This window comes from Taudactylus pleione, unplaced genomic scaffold (assembly GCF_031769625.1).
Source record: "Taudactylus pleione unplaced genomic scaffold, aTauple2 ptg000353l, whole genome shotgun sequence".
In the NCBI taxonomy this organism is placed as follows: domain Eukaryota; kingdom Metazoa; phylum Chordata; class Amphibia; order Anura; family Myobatrachidae; genus Taudactylus; species Taudactylus pleione.
The window spans coordinates 863,037-882,814 of record NW_028284754.1 but is presented as its reverse complement, the minus strand read 5'-3'; the positions used below and the strand labels follow the sequence as shown (position 1 = coordinate 882,814).

General features: G+C 39.9%; 1 protein-coding gene across 1 annotated transcript in view; it reads right to left on the bottom strand.

Annotated features, from left to right (window-relative positions):
• LOC148508605 (uncharacterized) overlaps positions 1-19,778 on the bottom strand; it is a 653,608-nt gene that overhangs the window by 559,046 nt on the left and 74,784 nt on the right. Inside the window, exon 3 of the mRNA XM_088444305.1 lies at positions 6,739-6,795. Coding sequence (XP_088300431.1) covers positions 6,739-6,795 — 57 coding nt within the window. The remainder of the gene's footprint in view (positions 1-6,738; positions 6,796-19,778) is intronic.

Here is a 19,778-nt window from a genome sequence, read left to right as displayed (position 1 = left end):
TTTTATACCCAGTGCATTATGCATATCATCTAATCTTCTAAAAGCATCCCACATAATATGTCTTTTTTAATTTTAATTTTATTACTATTCCTAATATTATATTCATATTATATTGTATGGATTATATAATGGAGACATTGTATCAGCATATTTGTGGCTTTATGCGTTTATATGCATTTTTTATATGCGGGAATGGTTTTTATATGTGTTTATATACAGTATATAAATTAAGAATTCCATTAATTAATTTAATGTAATGAGATAACGCTGTGCTGCATATTGTTTATTGGTTTATGAGTTCTATTTAACTGCCCTCAACAGATCACCAGCCAGTCTCCTGACAAGGTCCTAGTGACGAAATGCACAGGGGCGTGGACTGGTAATCTATCTTTCTGTGGTTGGTGAAGAGGTCCTGGAGACATTCAGGACACCGGTCGGGAGCACCATTCCATTACTCTGCTGTCAAACTCTGTGGTGGTTAACGGCTTGTTTTGGTACACACGCTCTGCTTGTTTTTACTTGCTAATAATTTTTTTCTTGTTAATGCATGATGTGGTGCCCCTGTATTCTTCTGTTTTGTTTTTAGATATTTCCCATCTGGATTTGGGTAATTATGGGGAAGACACCGGGCTACAATACTATGGTGGCCAGTGCTGTGATACATGTATGGGGCATTCTGTTGCTATATATTGGCTAAACAGACTTTCACCTGTTGTGCAAATGAAATTCAGACAGGTGTCTTTGGGTAATTCATCAGGTGTTTTTGGGTAATTCATCAAAATCTACCCACTGACTTTATATATATATATATATATATATATATATACATATATACATATAATATGTTATTGTATATGGTCTTAGCAAGTGACATACTCATGTTAATTTTATGATAAACTAAGATCATATGCGCAAAGAAGTATTGTGCAATATATATATGCCACAATAAAGTGCTGTGCACAACCAATATATTGTATATAAACTTATTTTTAAGCAATTAGACAAAAAACATATACCAAATAGTAAACAATAATGAGCCTCCATATGCTCAAATGGGCTCTACCAATAACCCTAAGGTCTGAATAGTCCCCTGTGTGCATACAATCAAGTGCAATGTGCTATAAATATTATAAATGTCATAAATACTACAAATGTCCCTTATACGCACTGAATAAATATCAGCGAAAACATATAAGTTGATATAGGTGCAGGAGAATCGATAATAATTTTTAAAACTGTTCTAAAAACACTCTAAAAAGACTATGCTCTACTCCAAAATATGCAATAAATCATCAGGTGCTTATCTTAATAGATAATTTAGGCATGAGACAGCTTCCCTACACTTACATATACCTTTATTAAGGTGCATGCCCAATGCTCCATTATATTTGGATCAGCGGACACCCTTTATTTACAGGAAGAAAGCAATATTTTTATATATTTTTTGCTTGTTATTAGCTTACTTCTTGTTTATCTATATTTAATCTGAGTTGGCACTGGTACCCTATACATCACTATACAATATGTATATATGTATATACATACACATGTATATATGTGTATATATATATATATATATATATATATGAACAAGGTACATCCGGCACTCTATAGTATAAACTGCAACTGGCTCCGGTGCCATGTCCAAATCTGTATTTATAATAACAGGTACAACGACCAGCACTCAAGGAGACTAAACAAATGCTGAGACTGAATGCAGTATGTTAATCAACATTTCGGAGTAACCTCCTTTATCAAGACTGAATAAAAAAGCAATACAAACATGACATATATAACTTACCACCAGCGAGACATGTAGTGGTTCATCCTGCCCTCCGGACGAGTCCCGATGATGTCACCCATATCCCAGAGAGACGAACGGGAACTCATCGGAGTGGAGTGATCCACAACAGACATAGTGAAGCACCATCACCATGACAACCACAAACAAATCATCCAGAATTAAGTCATTAGGGCTAAATAATGCATAAAAAATAATCAAAAGACCGCTGCATAGCGGTGTCCCATGGCATCAGCGTCATATAAGAAGACCTGGTCGAACTACTAGCCATTAAACCAATATCTAGTGCACCATGATATATATAATAAAGTATCACAAGTCACCATATATGTGTGACTCATAGCAGGCAAGGATAAGTAATATGAAAGAAAATCACTATCCCCACTATCACCACCTTGGCACATAAGAAAGATAATAACATACATCATATAATGCATCAAGAATAAATCAAGAATCCGAATCATTGTTCACATGTACAGTTTGAAGTTTGTATATCCATTGGGCTTCTTTTTGCTATAGAGACCGATCACGATTACCACCCCTATTATCCGGTGGTACATGGTCGATCATTTGTTCCTACCCTAAAACTAGACAGTTTTCAAGACAAAGTGGATTTATTCAAATTCGATCATAGGATTAAACTCAGAACATTTTGGCAAGTCTACAGAGATACATGCTACATTGCCCATACAGAGTAAATCTACTTTCGTCCCTGTCTCTTTGAATAACAGTATTAAATGCTTTACCAACCAGGTGGACACTATTATTGAAGGAGCGAATCTCATGCCTCCACATTATTATACCAACATGTCTGCTGCTGAATCTAAAGCTTTGAAACAGCTATCTACTTATAAAGACATAGTTTTTCGCCCAGCGGATAAAGGTGGTGGCTTGGTGATACAGGATTTGTCCATATATAAATCTGATCTATATCAACAGCTAGCTGATACCACCACTTATTAAAAATTGAGCTCCAATCCAACAGAAGCCTACAAAACGGAATTACAAGGGTTACTGAATCAGGCTGCGAGTGATCACATTATTACCGCTAAAATTGCTGAAGCGTTAATGGTACATCATCCCAAAGTACCGGTGATATACACCATTCCCAAACTGCATAACTGCCTTAAAGGCCTCTGGGTAGGCCAATTATTGCCACGCGGGACTCCCTATATTACGGCATATCGAAGTATCTGGATTACTACCTACAGCCCTTATTGGGCCAACAAAGGACTTTCCTCCAGGACACAACTGATTTTCTATGCAAACTTCAGGACTTACCGACCCATTCAGCACAATATCTCTTATGTACAGTAGATGTTTGCAGCCTGTACAAGAGTATTCCCCAGGATCAGGGTATAGAAGCTGTATGCCAATTTATCATGGATCATCCTGACTACACTGGTCCACAGATAGATTTTTTAATTTCACTCCTACATCTAACAGTGAAGCGGAATTGTTTCCTGTATGACAGCAGTTTCTATCAACAAATTTCCGGGTGTGCTATGGGGTCTTGTGTGGCCCCTAGCTTTGCTAACATTCATATGTTTTGTATGGAGCAAGTATGTTTTCTCTCCAATGCAGAATTTTCCAAACAGATAGCATGTTTCCTTCGCTATATCGATGACATCTTTATCCTGTGGTTGGGCTCTGAATCTGACTTTAGGTCATTTATCAACCAGAATAATGCGGGTGATTTCCCGATTAAATTTACCTATGAGTGTAGTCGAGATCAGATTCACTTCCTAGATGTCCTAGTGACACAGGAGCAGCCTGGTATGTTGAATACCTCGATCTACTACAAAAGCACTGACCGTAATACTCTACTGTCGACTGCTAGCCAAATCCACCAGCCTGAAAGCGGGGTTTACCTTTTTCTCAATTCCTAAGGGCAGTAAGAATTTGCAGTAAATCTGAGGATGCCATCAAACATATAGATTTAATGATGAAGAAATTTGCGGAATGAGGATATCATCACCAAGTCCTGAATAGAGCCAAACAAAGGGCATTATCCATATTCCAGAGACTCGACTTTACAAAGCAAGTGAAAGAATCAGCAGAGCAATCGGATGGTTTGGTCCCAGAATTTCACTATGGCTAGTGCTAAAATTGTTAATTCTGCCAAAAGAATATGGCCCATAGTTGCAGATAACCCACAGTTACCTGCATTACAGGATTGCTCTATACTACCTTCGTATCGCCGTGGCAGAAACATTAAAGATCTTATTGTGAAAAATGATATCAGCCAGAAGAGTATCCCTAAGCCTATACATTTTCTCACCCATAGGCCTGGAAACTATAGGTGTACGGGTTGTACAACTTGCAGCTACTTGGAAATCGGGGACACATTCTCCCATCCAAGGTCAGGACCTTGTTACAAGATTAAACATGTGCTTACCTGCTCTAGTATATTCATTATAAATTTTATTAGATGTCCCTGCGGCCTATATTACATAGGTAAAACATCTCGACAGCTCAAGGAACGCATGGCATTACACAGATCCAGCATTAGAGCAGCACTGGATGGAAAAAATATTGATGAACCTGTGCCTCGACATTTCAAAGAATTCCAATATAATCTTTCTACGATTAGATATAAAATGATCGACCATGTACCACCGGATCTTAGGGGTGGTAATCGTGATTGGTCTCTATTGCAAAACGAAGCCCAATGGATATACAAACTTCAAACTGTATATCCTAAGGGTCTTAATGAAATTCTGTCACTCTCATGTTTTTTGTAAATATATGCTTTGTGCATGCATTGAACGATGCACCCTTGACTTTCAGGAACTGTCTATATTTTTTAGGAGACATGTGAACAATGATTCGGATTCTCGATTTATTCTTCATGCATTATATGATGTATGTTATTATCTTTCTTATGTGCCAAGGTGGTGATAGTGGGGATACTGATTTTCTTTCATGTTTCTTATCCTTGCCTGCTATGAGTCACACATATATGGTGACTTGTGATACTTTATTATATATATCATGGTGCACTAGATATTGGTTTAATGGCTAGTAGTTCGACCAGGTCTTCTTATATGATGCTGACGCCATTGGACACCACTATACAGCGGTCTTTTGATTATTTTTTATGCATTATTTAGCCCTAATGACTTCATTCTGGATGATTTGTTTGTGGTTGTCATGGTGATGGTGCTTCACTATGTCTGTTGTGGATCACTCCGCCCCTATGAGTTCCAATTTGTCTCTCTGGAATATGGGTGATGTCATCGGGACTCATCTGGAGGACGGGATGAACCACTACATGTTATGCTGGTGGTAAGTTATATATGTCATGTTTGTATTGATTTTTTATTCAGTCTTGATAAAGGAGGTTACTCCGAAACGTTGATTAACATACTGCATTCAGTCTCAGCATTTGTTTAGTCTCCTTGAGTGCCAGTCGTTGTACCTGTTATTATATATATATATATATATATATATATAAAAAAATGTGGGCAAATCTTGCACACTCGCAAATAAGATGAATAGAGGGTGCTCGGTTGTAATAAATGGATACAAGAACTGTACCAAAAGGATGATACCAGAGAAAACCAGCACTCCAAAAATATAAAGCCAAAAAATGTATTTATGATGAATGCATGTTATCACAATGTCGACTCCAGTACAGTGATTCAATGTTTCAGTCACAAATCAAAAAGTGCAATGTGCCAAGTATAGTAGCAAGAAAAAGGGATACTTGCAAACTGCCACAGTCTGGAGTCAATACAGCAGGACAATACAGCAGGACATTGTGTCAATGGGTTAGCCATTTCAGTTCTAACCCGCCAACCACTGCTAACACTATCAACCCATCACCCACTGCCTAGGGGTGGCGGGAATAGCCCCAGGCTACAAGCCTAGGCCAGGGGTGCCCTGTAGAGGGAGATCCCTTTATTGGGCAGTCCCCAACTCCCCAGGAATCCCTGGCCTGGGCTGACTAGCGGTCAGGGCTGATGGGGGAACCTCATGCAAATATTTTTCTCCCTATATTTAAAACCAGGTCTCTCCCTGCTGCCTGGTGCTGGTTCATAAATTACAGTGTAACCCTATACATTTTTCCCTGTAATTTAAAGAACCAGGACTGGCTGGCAATTATGGGGCTGGTTAGTATTATGGGGGGGGACCTTTAAAAAAAATATTAACCCTATTGTAACACACTAGCCATTCATAAACATACACAAATCACACTGATTTGTGTATGTTGGAAGGCAAATCGCAGCTCTGGAGGTGGTGCATTTAAAACTTAAATTGAGTCCCTGATTTTGAGTATGAAATGGCTGAATTGAGCAAAATGAATAATGGTATATTCAAAATGTAGGCATGATACCTTAGTATGAAGTACCTCCGAATAGAGCCGATGGAGATATAACTTCTAGTGCACAAAACAGGCAAATTAGCGGCATTAAATCACTCAAGTTAAACACCAAAACTGACACAAATCACCCGACTTTAATAATAGTAAATTCCCGATTTTTTTATTGAGGTTAATAACACTGTAGGCACAAAAACAGGCAATTTTTTTTTTATTTTAGCTGTTTTTATGATATTTTAAGAAAAAATCCAGATCTAAACCAGAACCGAAAAACAAAACACGGAGATGAGGTTTTGGCAAAACCAATCCAGATCCAAAACCAGGGGAGATCCAGATCCAAAAGCAAAACACATGGATCAGCGCACATCTCTAATATAAATATATAATATATATTTATATATACTCTATATATATATATATATATATATATATATATAAATATATATATATATATATATCTCCACAAAAAGAAGGCGGCACTCAGGGACTTGTCACATCAGTGTAAATAGCAGTGAAAACTTTACTGCATAAATCGACTTTCAGGGACTTGCTTCCCTTCTTCAGGACAGTAAACAATCATGAATACAGTGAAACATTAAATAGGTGCACTTACCAATCGTGGAAACACTTGTCTTCAAAAGTGGAGGTGACTTCGTGGATGGCGTCGACACTGCCATGGAAACATAATAAACAAGGCAGTGTTACTGCTAATACTTAAAAACCACTAAAAACATAAACAACATTAATAGAGTGACTAAAAACTGTTTAAGACATGTGTACAATCATGTCACATGATAATGTGAGAAAAATAAAGTGTTCAGGCATTGTGCAAATAAGTATGTGCAAATAAGTACATATGATCCTTAATGATAAAATATCAATCCATAATATATATCTCAAATATGTAAGCAACATAAAATATTAGAGTTATATGTAAAAAATCCTTACGTGTAAAAAAATTAAATTCAAAGATTATTGTATATAAAAAGACTGCACAGCCAACATGAGATCTCCTGTTACAAAATACATCTGAACATCATAGAATGTAACAACTGTAATGTAAAATTTATATATAATATATATAGCGGAAAATGTAACATGATTCTAATGTAGAAATTTATGTGCTCTGTTACCCCCTCAAATCGATTCAGTTCTTGATCTATAATTTTGTATTTCAAAGTCGCCATGTGTGAGGACATGAGATGTCTCAGATTTATTCATAACCAGTAGAGCAATATAACACCTCACAGAACAAAATACCTTGTGTATTAATTTCCACCTCTGCAGGGGACACTCAGGACTTACACCTCCTGCATTTGCCTGCCTTTGTCCCTCATTGGAGTCTGGCTGACTGTACAGAGCCAACCCAGTGAGTGTCAGGGATGTAATATCTTGAGGAGGTAGGAGGAAGTTACCAGATAAGGGACTCGCACCAATCAGGAAATGGTGTAACTCCCCTGGGTGGTCACAAGGACCGTGGGAACTTGGAAGTTTTTAAAAGAAATTACCAAAGGCAGCCCTGCATGTTAGTCACACTTCAAAGGTGGAGCGCATGACCAGTCCTGTGTGGTTGTATAGGTTATCACTGTTGTGTGAATGGTAGTAGTTTCGCCTATGTGGTATCCTGGAAATGCTTGGGTGGATTTATACATGTGGAAACTCCTGGGGTGAGATCTTTATTCACTGGTGTGGACTTGAACTCTATCACTGCTGTGTGAACTGTGGTAGGTTCGACTGTGTGGTATCCTGTAAACGGTTGTGTGGACATATATGCTATGACTTCTGTGTGAACTGTTATAGTTTCTACTGTGTGAAACTGTGTGTTGTTTGCTATTTTGTGGACTTGTCCTGGAACTTTTTACTCTATTTGGACTGCCTATGTCTGGACTGCTACTTTCATATTGCCTGTTCACTGTGTTTATCTTTTGCCATTGCATATTCCCTATTTTGGTGTGCCGTAAAAAAAATAAACCATCACTTTGCTTTCATCTGCTCGGTGTCTGGGTAATCGAGAGAACCCTTTATCCTCACATTTGGCGACAACAACAGTAGGAACATTCAGACACCAGCCTTTGAGCATACAGTCATAAGTCATAAAATACAGCAGGGAATGGAATCAGAACCACTATGTTACCGATACCTCAAGAAGGGCCAACTGCAGGATCTCTGCTGAACAAAACAGATTGAGTTTTATCCACAGGACACCAGATAAATATTAATGGCAAAACTAACCCAGTGGGACCAAGATCATCCAAAGGAGGAGGATGATAAGGACGACGTACCGGAGCCAACTGAGGGTCAAGGAACCAGTGGGACAACTGCTTCAGGGGCAATGCCTACCATTGGAGGGGCAGATAAGTTGCGGGAGTTGCTGGCAACATTAGGATGAAGTGCAGCAGTACTGGGGGCCACCTTGGGAGCAGTGACCTACACCACTGCCCCACCAGTATTGGTAAGGCAGACAGCCAGGCTGCAATATCAGGACATCCCACCTTTTGATGAGGCCAGCTCAGATATTGATACCCATTTGCAGATGTTTGAATTAGTGATGACTATGCATAGGATTGAGGCAGCAGAGTGGGCTCAATATTTGTTACCCAGTCTGAGAGGACAGTTGTTGGATGTGTGCCATGCTTTGAGTCTAGAACAGACACTGGCATATGAAGAGGTCTGTGGTGTGCTGCTTGCCAGATATGCGGTGACTGCTGAGTCGTACCATCGCAAGTTCCATTTGATGTCATGGAAAGGGGATTCATCATTTACAAAGTTTAATAATCTGTTGCAGTGGAACTGTGATAGCTGGCTGGCCGGAAAGTGGGCACTTACGGTAGTGGATGTTAAAAATTTTATTATCCTGGAACAGTTGCTTAACAAGATGCCCCCGGAAATTAGAGAGTGGGTGGCGGATCGGAACCCCAACACTCCTGCAAAAGCAGCACACCTAGCCGATGAGTTCACAGCTAACAGGCCCTGGTGGAGAAGAGCTAACCCAGAGGAAAGGTCAGCCCCCCAATGGCCTCAAAAAGACCAGAAACTCTCCCTGGCAACCCAGTGCCCTGCCCCACTACACACCCCAGCTCTGCAAATGGCCAATGCAAGACTGCAGGACCCTGCACATTCCAAGCCTTGGCAGTGCTACAACTGTTGCCAGGTAAGGCATGTGCAACGAGACTGTCTGTGGGGAAGAGGACCATTTCTGGGTGCCTGACCAGCTGTGCCCAGGGTAGATTTGTGCCAAGAAATTACATTTGGTGTGGGGAGGGGAACTGTGTTCCTGATGTGCCAGAGGTGGAGGAATTAGCATAACAAGTGGAGGTGGTAGCAGCTATTGGGAAAGCTACCTCAGATAACATGAAGGCCCACCTACAGCCTGTTAAAGTCATTGGGCATGAACTGCAAGGGATGAGAGACTCCAGGGCCTCCATCACCCTGGTCCAACTGGAGTTAGTCCCTCCCTGCCAACTGTTGGAGAAACGGAAAATTAAATTCTCCATGGCAGGAGAACAGATAACCGTTATACCCATGGTCTGGGTACACTTGGATTGGGGCCTTGACTCAGGGGAAGTGGAGGTGGGACTTGTTATTCTGGGTACTTATCTGGGCAGTGGATTGGCTAGTTATTGTGTTGGAGCTATCACCTGGAGTCGAGCACAGTCATTGGCGACAGCACCCGAGGACCCTCTCAGGCCAGTACCGGGGGTCTCAGTGAGATCAATGTTGACAACCCCGGACCTGTCACAGGATAGAGATCATGGAAAAGTGAATGGCTTTTCCCATAAGCAGGAACCAAACCCAGTTCTACGCAACCCATGAAGACCCGTCACCACCTCACCCAGTCAGTAGTGTTTCTTGATCACCCCTGGGAACAAGGCCTAAAAAGTGATGATGCAGTAATTGAAACACCTGTTTTAAATAGTGAATGCTCCACACAAGACCGCTTTATAAAGCCAGAGATGCTGTTGATAAAAGAAACAAGAGTCTGGTGGGATATAGTAGGCCTGGAAGATTATATTAAATGTAGCAGGATACCAAGAGGTTTGAGGATAAATAAGAATCTCACTTTTGGTCAATAAAATGATACATTTTTAAAAGAATGGTACAGGATTTTGGATAAGTGTGCCTTAGATTTAATGTGGCTCATTGTGTATGAAAAAAAAATATTAAAGGATATAGAAAAGGATAGTATTGAGGTCGAAGAAAAATTATTACATTCTGCCAATATGGATGAGTTTAAACAATTTTCAGAAAATATTGAAAACAAGATTAGTACAGTTGAAAAGGAAATTGTTGACACCAAAAGTAGTAAGTTTAAAAGGGATAAAGAGGATTATGACAAAGGTCAAGTGCGGAATTAGCACACAATTCGAAAACAGCTTAAAAAGAGTGCTCATGATTTTAAATGGCAGGAACAGAAAATATTGAAAACAAGATTAGTAAAGTTGAAAAGGAAAATGTTGACACCAAAAGTAGCAATATATGGCAGACAGTTTCTAGAAAGAAATCGTGGATAGACTTTGTTAGGGGTAGAAGGGATTTTTCCCCAATACATTCCAATAGATATCAAGCATTAAAGAACTTGCATGATAATGAAAGTTCAACCAATAGTTTTTTAGACAGAGGCCAGATAATGTTTGTTCCTGGCTGCAACAAACTTTCAACAAATCAAACTGTTGAAGGAACAAGGAAAAGGTTCAGAGAAATAGAGATAAAAGAGGGGGACAAAAACCCTCAAAAAAGAAGGGCGCTCAATCAAACGAACCAGAGGATTTAAATAAAATAGGTATTTTTAACCTATCTAAGGTAATGCTTTCAATTGCCACCAGTGGTTTATTACAAAAAGGGCTTAGCTTTGCACCGACCACGGGAATTATTACATTCCAAACATATATGGATTAAAAATTACAGTATACATACGTAAAATGACATTGAAAATACATTTTATACGGAATGAGAATAAATGTTTGGCTCCGGTTAAGATTTGGGAAGTAAACCATTGGGGAACTAATGGACTAAAATAACAAAGTACATTTTACCCTATTGAATCACGTGGTTCTTGCTTGGATCTTTTTTCTAAATTAGTTAAAAAATATTTAGATAAAATTACCAATACCCCTAGGATTATAGATAACCTTACGAAAGGGGAAATACAATGATTAAAAATGTTAGTTGTTAACAAAGAATTTGTTAATTAAACAGGCAGACAAGGGGGGAGGCCTTGTTATCATGGCTAGAGAGAAATATGTACAGGAGATGAATAGATTGTTATCCGATACTAAATCCTATGTTGTAAACTATCTTATGATCCAACTAAAGAATATTTAATAGATTTGAAGAGGCTACTAGATAATGGGTTAATGGATAAGGTACTCACACATTATGAATATAAATATCTATACAATGAAACTCCCAGAATTTCTACAATTTACCATCTGCCAAAGATACATAAGGACCAGATACCACCTCCTGGTCACCCAATAGTTTCTGGTGTAAATTCATTAACCTCAAGAAAATTAGAATATATTGATGTGTATTTGAAAAAATATGTTCCTTTATTAGTTTTATATATAAAGGATTCCACGCATGTACTAAAGATACTACATAATTTTAGGTGCATTGATGAATACAAATGGGGCACAATTGATGTCAAATCGCTCTATACTTCAATCGCACATGAGAAGGGTTTGGAGTGTGTTAAAATAGTGCTAGAGAGCGATCCTGACATGTATCCCCTGAAAATTGAGTTTATGATTAATGCAATCCATTTTGTACTACAACATAACTATTTCACCTTTTTAGGTGATTTTTATGAGCAGACATGCGGAGTTGCAATGGGGAAGATTTGTGCTCCTAGTGTGGCGAATCTCTTTCTTGGTGAATGGGAGAAAAACATATCTATGTTAATAATCCATTCTTAGATAAATTAATCCTTTTTAAACATTATATAGACGATTTGTTAATTATCTGGTGTAGATCAGAATCGGAATACTTTGAGTTTGTACATTATTTAAATGTAAATGAATTTAATTTGGGTTTCACCTCTGAGTTTCAACCTGAGAAAATAGCTTGTTTAGATCTAGCAATATGTGTAAAGAATTGTCAAGGAGATGGTAAAGAGATAAATACCTCAACCCATTTTAAAACTGTTGACAGCAATAATTATCTAGAATATAAAAGTTGTCATTTTGGTCAGTGGAAGAGAAATTTCTCATTTTCCCAACTATTAAGATTGAGACAAAATTGTTCTACCTTAGAAATGTTTGAAGATCAATCCAAAGTTTATATCACACAATTTCTTGGGAAACGTTATCTACTAGATTTAATTAATGCCGCCGTAGGCAGAGCGAAAAACCTTGATAGATCAACATTATTGAATTATAAGATAAAGGGAGAGAAAAGTGATAAAATTAAATCCCCTTTTGTGACTCAATTATCTAGTCAGAGAGAGGATATTAGAAGAATTTTAAATAGACACTGGCATCTGATTAAAATGGATCTGATATATTCTCAGTTTGTTCCTGACAGAGCTGAACTTGTTTTAGAAGAGCAAGAGCCTTAAAGAATTTAATTTGCCCCAGTCTATTGATTGTGTTAAACGACCATTTAAAACCCGTATCATTTTTTAGTTAAGCTGTAGGATTTTTTACTTGTAATTCTTATAAAGTGTGTTAATACGGCTTGAAATGTCAGAAGACTTTTGTTGGTAATGATGGCCCAAAAGAATATAAAATTAAGGGTGTAATTAACTGCAATACCACCTATGTTATTTATATGGTAATATGTAGTTGTGGTAGAAAATACATGGGGAAGACTAAGCGTCCTCTGAAAATCAGAATCTTGGAACAAACTAGAAATATAAAAAATCTGATTGATAATCACAGTGTCCCATGGCATTTTAAAATATGTCAAGCAAGCAAAATATATAACCTGAGATTTCTGGGCATGTAACGGGTGAAATTAGATCAAAGAGGTGGTGACGGACTTAATTTATTATATAAATGGAAACCTTTTGGATTGTCACTCTAAATACATTGCATCTCTTGGGTTTCAATGAGTTTTTGCTCTAAGATACTGTAGCTGGATTGTTACCATTTAGTTTGTTTTTAATGAATTAATAATTTTCATGTGGTTATACGATTTGTTTATATGATGTATGTGGTTTTTAAAAGCCCTCTGATGAAGTTCTAGTGACTACTATGTGATACAAGTTTTGCCGGTGAGATAAGCTGCTGGTCCCGGAGACTTGATTGTTTGTGCTGCTTATATCTGCAGTGGTCTGACCGTCTCCATTGGTACATTATTTATGACGGATGTTAAAAGGAATATGTTCTCAATAAATGTTTAAGATAATACACTATGTGGCGCACCCTTTTTATCTATTTTTTAGATAACTTACCACGAGGCAGTGCATACGGTACCACGTGGATCAATTCATTGACGTTATTGGGCCTGAACTTATTTCAGGTTTTGCTCTCAGATTGTGTTTTTTATAATATATATATATATATATATATATATATATATATATATTGTATAGAAATCCGGTAGTTTGGCACTTGACTAACTGAAACCATGAGTTCTTCGGGAGCCCTCCTGTGGGTGGGATACAATGCTGGTATCTCATAAGGAACTGTATAGGTCCCAATAGAAAGAAGGTAGGCAGCACTCCAATAGTAGCTAAAAGTGAACTTGTATTAAATATGACACATATTTACACAAATAATGTCAACATTTCAAGGTCATGTTATGAAAAGTTATGCTGGGTGCAAATGTGTAAAGTTTATGCTGTGTTATTTGTGAAGAGAAACAAGTGTACACACAGAAACATTTCAGTTTGTTTTGAAATAATTACACTGAGGTTTGTTGTAGCAGAAACAAATTTAGCTGAAAAGCACCAAATGTTTTTCTCTGTGATTTTACTTGCACTTGTTAAGTTTGGGTGTGGAACAGACTTTTAAGCACATGCTGCTAAAGGTATCAGTGTTGGTCTGTATAAGCCCATTAAAGAGACAGTGCTTTAATTATGGCTGGATATTGTAGTGCCAAATGAAAAAATGTTTTAACTGTATTGAAACACAATGTGGTCAAGGTAACCAGGGAAATTTGTTCCTGTGTGTTTTGTGAACAAACAATTAATGTGCTAGACAGTTTAAACCCACTTTTTTGGAGTGTTGTGCCTAATACACAGTTGCCGCTAGTTTATATAGGCTTCAAACTACTGGCTTGCTGGAGCATGATAAGAGAGGCCCAATTTTGCTACTTAGTAAGAGGACAAGATGGAGAAAATCCTCCCAGACTTAACTTATCTAGCTGTGGCACAACAGGCTCAGCAATCCCAGATGCTAGCAGTTGCTGAAGCCCAGGTGGAGAGCAACACACTGCTATGGGCAGAGCTCAGTAAGCTGCAACTGGATGAATGCATGCCTGCTGTAATGCAGAAAATGACCCAATCAGATAATGTTGAAGCATTTCCATTGTCTTTTGCGAGGATGGCAACTTGGCTTAAATGGCCAATAGAGTATTAGGTGGCACAACTGGTTTCTTATTTGACAGGTGAAGCACAGTGGGCCTATGTGGATATGCACATAACCCAGGTGGCAAATTATCAACAGCTAAAGACCTCAATTCTGGTGCAAATAGGAGTAACAGGGCCTGGGAAAGCAAAGTGATTTTGTAACTGAGCTTGAATGAAACCCACCAGACAGAATCATGGAAATCCTGGCAGTTGACCATTGTGTGTGGAATCTAAACTGGGAACTGCAAAAATGGCTCCTGCAGAGTAATCTTCAGTCATTTGAATAACTGGCAACAGTTATTTATTGTTATTATACTCTGAAGAAAATGGGCTGGACATCAAAGAAAGGAGTAAGAAAAAAATAGGTGGATTGTTCGGTGGGGCAACTAGACTCCACATTCCCTGTTTGTTTGACCTTATCCTCTTTATTTGCAAGAGCAGTGATTTTCAACCTTTCAACTTTAGGCACACTACTATATATTTTAAAATTGCAAAGGCACGCCATCTGGAGATGTGGTGTGCATGACTAATGATAATATTGGCTCCCACATTAAAATATACACACATAATGGTGTCCAAAAAAATAAAACACACTACATTGGCCTCCACAGGAATAAAACACACTACATTGGCCTCCTCATGAATAAAATGCACTACAATATAAGTGCCCTGAGCTGACCACCATGTTACACTTGTCAACCGCTCGTGGCACATTTGTGTGCCATGGCACAGTTGTTGAAAAATGCTGGGCTAGAGCTTGGCTATTCTGGGTGACCATACTGATATGACAACAGGCAGTATTGGTATTGGTGGATTTGGGCAGTGAAGTTACCCTGGTGTCCAGCACTGAGGTTCCAGAAGGACAGATGGATACACTGGCATCAGTAAAGGTCCTGTGTGTCTATGGGGCCACTGAGGAATATGACCGTGTCTGTCCTCACCTAACCATGAGAGGATACAAGTGCAAATTTTAGAGGCAATAGCACCACGGTTTCCAAATCCCATTATTCTGGGATATTATAGTCAACCAGATCAGTTCAGACTTGCTGGCACCTGAATTACCAGTCAGACATCTGACCCTACATGATCCTGTTGCTCACATTCTGGAACTAGAGGGAGAAATCAGAAAGCAGCAATATATGCCTGGGTGTCAGGCTTTGGCTGCAATCAGACAAGTGCTGCATTCCAGAGGACATGAGGTAGTTGTCCTGGCAGGAGAAGGAAGTGAGACAACAGAGACTTTGCCAGTTGGAGAAGATTGGTCTCCTGTACATAGGGCTGTGTCACCCTAAGACTTTGCTCGAGACCAATTAAATGATTGTGCATTAGAAAGTTCATTCAGATATGAGGTGAAAGTGAATGGAGTATGGAAGGCTGAGGGGCTAGCACAGTGTGAATAATACTTTAGAGTAGAAAGGGACCTGCTATTAAGGGTGTCAGTGGTTCATGAGAAAGTAGTTAACCAGCTCTTGGTGCCACACGTACATGTCCTTTTAATATTAGCGGTAGTCCATACATACATACATTATGGGGGGACATTTGTGGGAGTGAAATCCCTAGATAAATTCCTCCAGAAGTTTTACTGGATAGGAGTCTACATGGCCATTAAGAGATACTGCTAAGCCTCCACAGTTTGTAAGCAGACCATTCCTAAACCTGATTTCTGAGCTCCTCTCATACCTCTTCCAATAATTCCAGGACTGTTTGAGCAGGTTAGCATGGATATAGTAGGCCCGTTATAGAAGTTGGATGGGTGCCATCAATATATTTTGATAATACTTGATTATGCTACACAATATCACTTAGATATATTAAGTCAAATACAATAGCAAAATAGCTACTACTAGTGTACACATGTTTTGGATGCCTAAAGACATTTTATTAGGTGGGGTGTGGCTCAATAAAAAAAAATACTAGATACCTTGTTGCCCTACCTCATGTTTGCAGTACTCAGGCATCAACAGGGTGTAGTCCCTTTGAACTTTTAATTGGTAGACAACCCCAAGGAATTTTGGATATTCTTAAAGAAGGCTGGGAACAACAGGGACCCATAAAACCAAATGTGGTACAGTTTGTAGCCCAATTATGTGACCGATTACAATGGGTCAGTCTATTGGTTTAAGCAACACCTGGAAGAAGCACAGGGATGGCATAAGAGGTGTTATGATACCCAAGAAACCAGAAACACCTTTAATCCAGGTGACAAGGTGCCAATGCAAGAAAGTAAGTTATATGCACATTGGCAAGGCCCTTATGAAGTGATAAAGGCTGTAGGACCTGTTACTTATCAAGTACAGCAACTGGGTAAATGGCAAATAGAACAAGTGTATCACATCAACCTGTTAAAGCTGTAGGCAGAGGAAACTCTGATGCTAATGTTGAGAGCAATGAAAACTGAGGACTGCTTAGTTCCCATATAGTCTTCCCTGACTTTGACTAAAAAACAACAAGCAGTGGAGATGGTAGCTTGGAATAAGGATGTTTTTTTTACTATACCAGGGTGTACCAAAATAATTGAGCATTACAGTATATTGTTACTCCACCAATAGTTGTAGTTAAGCATTGGCTGTATAGAATACTGGAAGCAAGAAGGGCTGCAGTGAAGTGAGAGGTGGAGGACATGTTGCAACTTGGGGTAGTGGAAGAATCCACAAGCGAGTGGAATAATCCCATAGTGCTCATGCCTAAATGCTTGGGAACCATTCGCTTCTGTAATGACTTTAGAAAATTAAATAAGGTCTCTAGGGGCCTGATTCAGACCCGCTCATTAGATGAGTTTGCACACAGCCATCAGCTGCTAATATATGCAAAAGAAAGCAGTGTTCACACGGCAAGACATTAGTACACCCACTATGTCTTAGCATGCAGTGGCAGATCGATCGCACATGAGTCTATGATGCCCCCTGTCCCTTCGCAGCACACATTATCTCCAGGAAGTGTTTATAACAATCTGTAACATTGAGGACCATCAGTGGCATACGCAGTGATTGTGGTTGACCCTACCTTACCACAAGCACTGCGAGTGCTTCTGTGCTTAAAACAGCCAGGTAATGTGTACCATGATGCTGCCTTTTAATTATGCATGCCTTAGAAATGGTGTTTTGATGCTCAGACATTCCTGCATTTGCAACACCACTCCCCCATTTTCAAGGACCTTCCCCTGTCACCACCCACAAATGGCCCATTCTGTCAGTCAAACTAGCGAGCAGTCTGTGCGTTGTGGGTGATCACTCTCTGATAGCAATGACTGGCTCGTGCATGCACATTGTGATGCATACACATGCGCAGATAGCGACAACAGTCAGCAGTGTGCAAATCCAGCCTAGCTAGCAGGTCTGAATCGGGCCCTAGGTTCAATGCCATTGCAATGCTACAGGTGGATGAACTGTTGGAGAATTTGGCTAGTTGCCAGTATTTGACTACCTTGGATTTAACAAAAGGGTACTGGCAGAAACTGTTCACTTCCTCAGCCAAACCCAAAACAGCCTTTTCGACACCAAAAAGGTTTTTGCAGTATAAAATGCTGCCGTTTGGCCTGCATGGGGCACCAGCAACATTCCAGCAGGCAATGGACAGATTACTTAAACTCCATAGAGAATATACTTCCGCTTACCTCGAAGACATAATTATATATAGTCAAGACTAGGAATTAGGGATGAGCGGGTTCGGATTTCTGAAATCCGAAGCCCCCGATCCGAGTCGTACCCGAGTCAGGCTCGACTTTTCCCGCCTGACTCAGATCTGAAATCGAGGCAAAACATCATCATACAGCCTTCCGGATCTCGCAGGTTTTGGATTCTATAAAAGGTCCCCGTGTTGGCGCCATTTCTCACTCCGGCTGTGGAAAGTGAAGAGGGAGGGTGGGAGCTAGGGCGGGCTGGGCTGTGCTGTGCTGCTGTTGTCCATAGGGGCTGTGTCCACTCAGTCCATAGGGGCTTACTGGGCTGTGTTGTGCTGCTGTTGTCCATAGGGGCTGGCTGGGCTGTGTTGTGCTGGTGTCATAGTGGCTGGCTGGGCTGTGTTGTGCAGTCAGTTGTCCATAGGGGCTGTGTCCACTCCAAAGTCTATAGGGCCTGGCTGGACTGTGTTGTGCAGTATCCCATAAAGGCTATAGTCCTAAAGGGGTGCTGTAGTGTTGTCCAGGGGGTGATCTGTGCATCAGGGGTGCTCCCCCAAAGTGCACTCCAAAATTTATTTATTTTTTCTGTGTTTCTGAATTGTGTGCGCAGTAGCCACACGTGCATCAACAAAGTAGTGCCAAGCATACGCCTGTGTCATAAATAAAGGGCTGGCTGGATTGTCTGTTAAAGGGTGCTGTAACCCCCAAAGTGCACTCCAAACAAAATAAAAAAATATTTTCTGTGTTTGTGAATTGTGTGCACTGTGGCTGCAAGTGCATCAACAAAGGAGCAGCACCAAGCGCGCACCTGTGTCCCATAAGTAAAGGGCTGGCTGGCTCATCTATTAAAGGGTGGTGTAACCCCCAAAGTGCGCTCCACAAAAAATAAAACAATTCATTTTTTTCTGTTTGTGTGCGAAATGTATGCGCAGTAGCCACACGTGCATCAACAAAGGAGCAGCGCCAAGCATTGCGCTTGTGTCCCATAAGTCTATTAAAGAGTGGTGTAACCCCAAAGTGCTCCAAAAAATAAAAAACATTTTTTTTTCTGTGTTTGTGACTTGTGTGCACTGTAGCTGCACATGCATCAACACAGTAGCAGTGTCAACCGTGCGCCTGTGTCATAAGTCAAGGGCCGGTTTGGACATCTGGTCCGGACTGAGGAACGTGCCAACAATTTCTGACATGTCTACTGTCACTGCATTTGATACTGTTACCACTGTCAGAATGGTGGAGGATTACATCGGTGACAGCATCCAAGTAGGGATATCAGACAGTCCGTACCTGTACTGGCAGGAAAAAGAGTCAATGTGGAGGCCCCTGTACAAACTGGCTCTATTTTTCCTGAGTTGCCCCCACTCCAGTGTGTACTCTGAAAGAGTGTTTAGTGCAGCCGGGAACATTGTCAGCGAAAGGCGTAGGAGCTTGCTTCCACAAAATGTGGTGAAGATGATGTTCATAAAAATGAATTATCAACTCTTCCAGGGAGACCAGCCTCCAGAACGTACAGAGGGACCTGTGG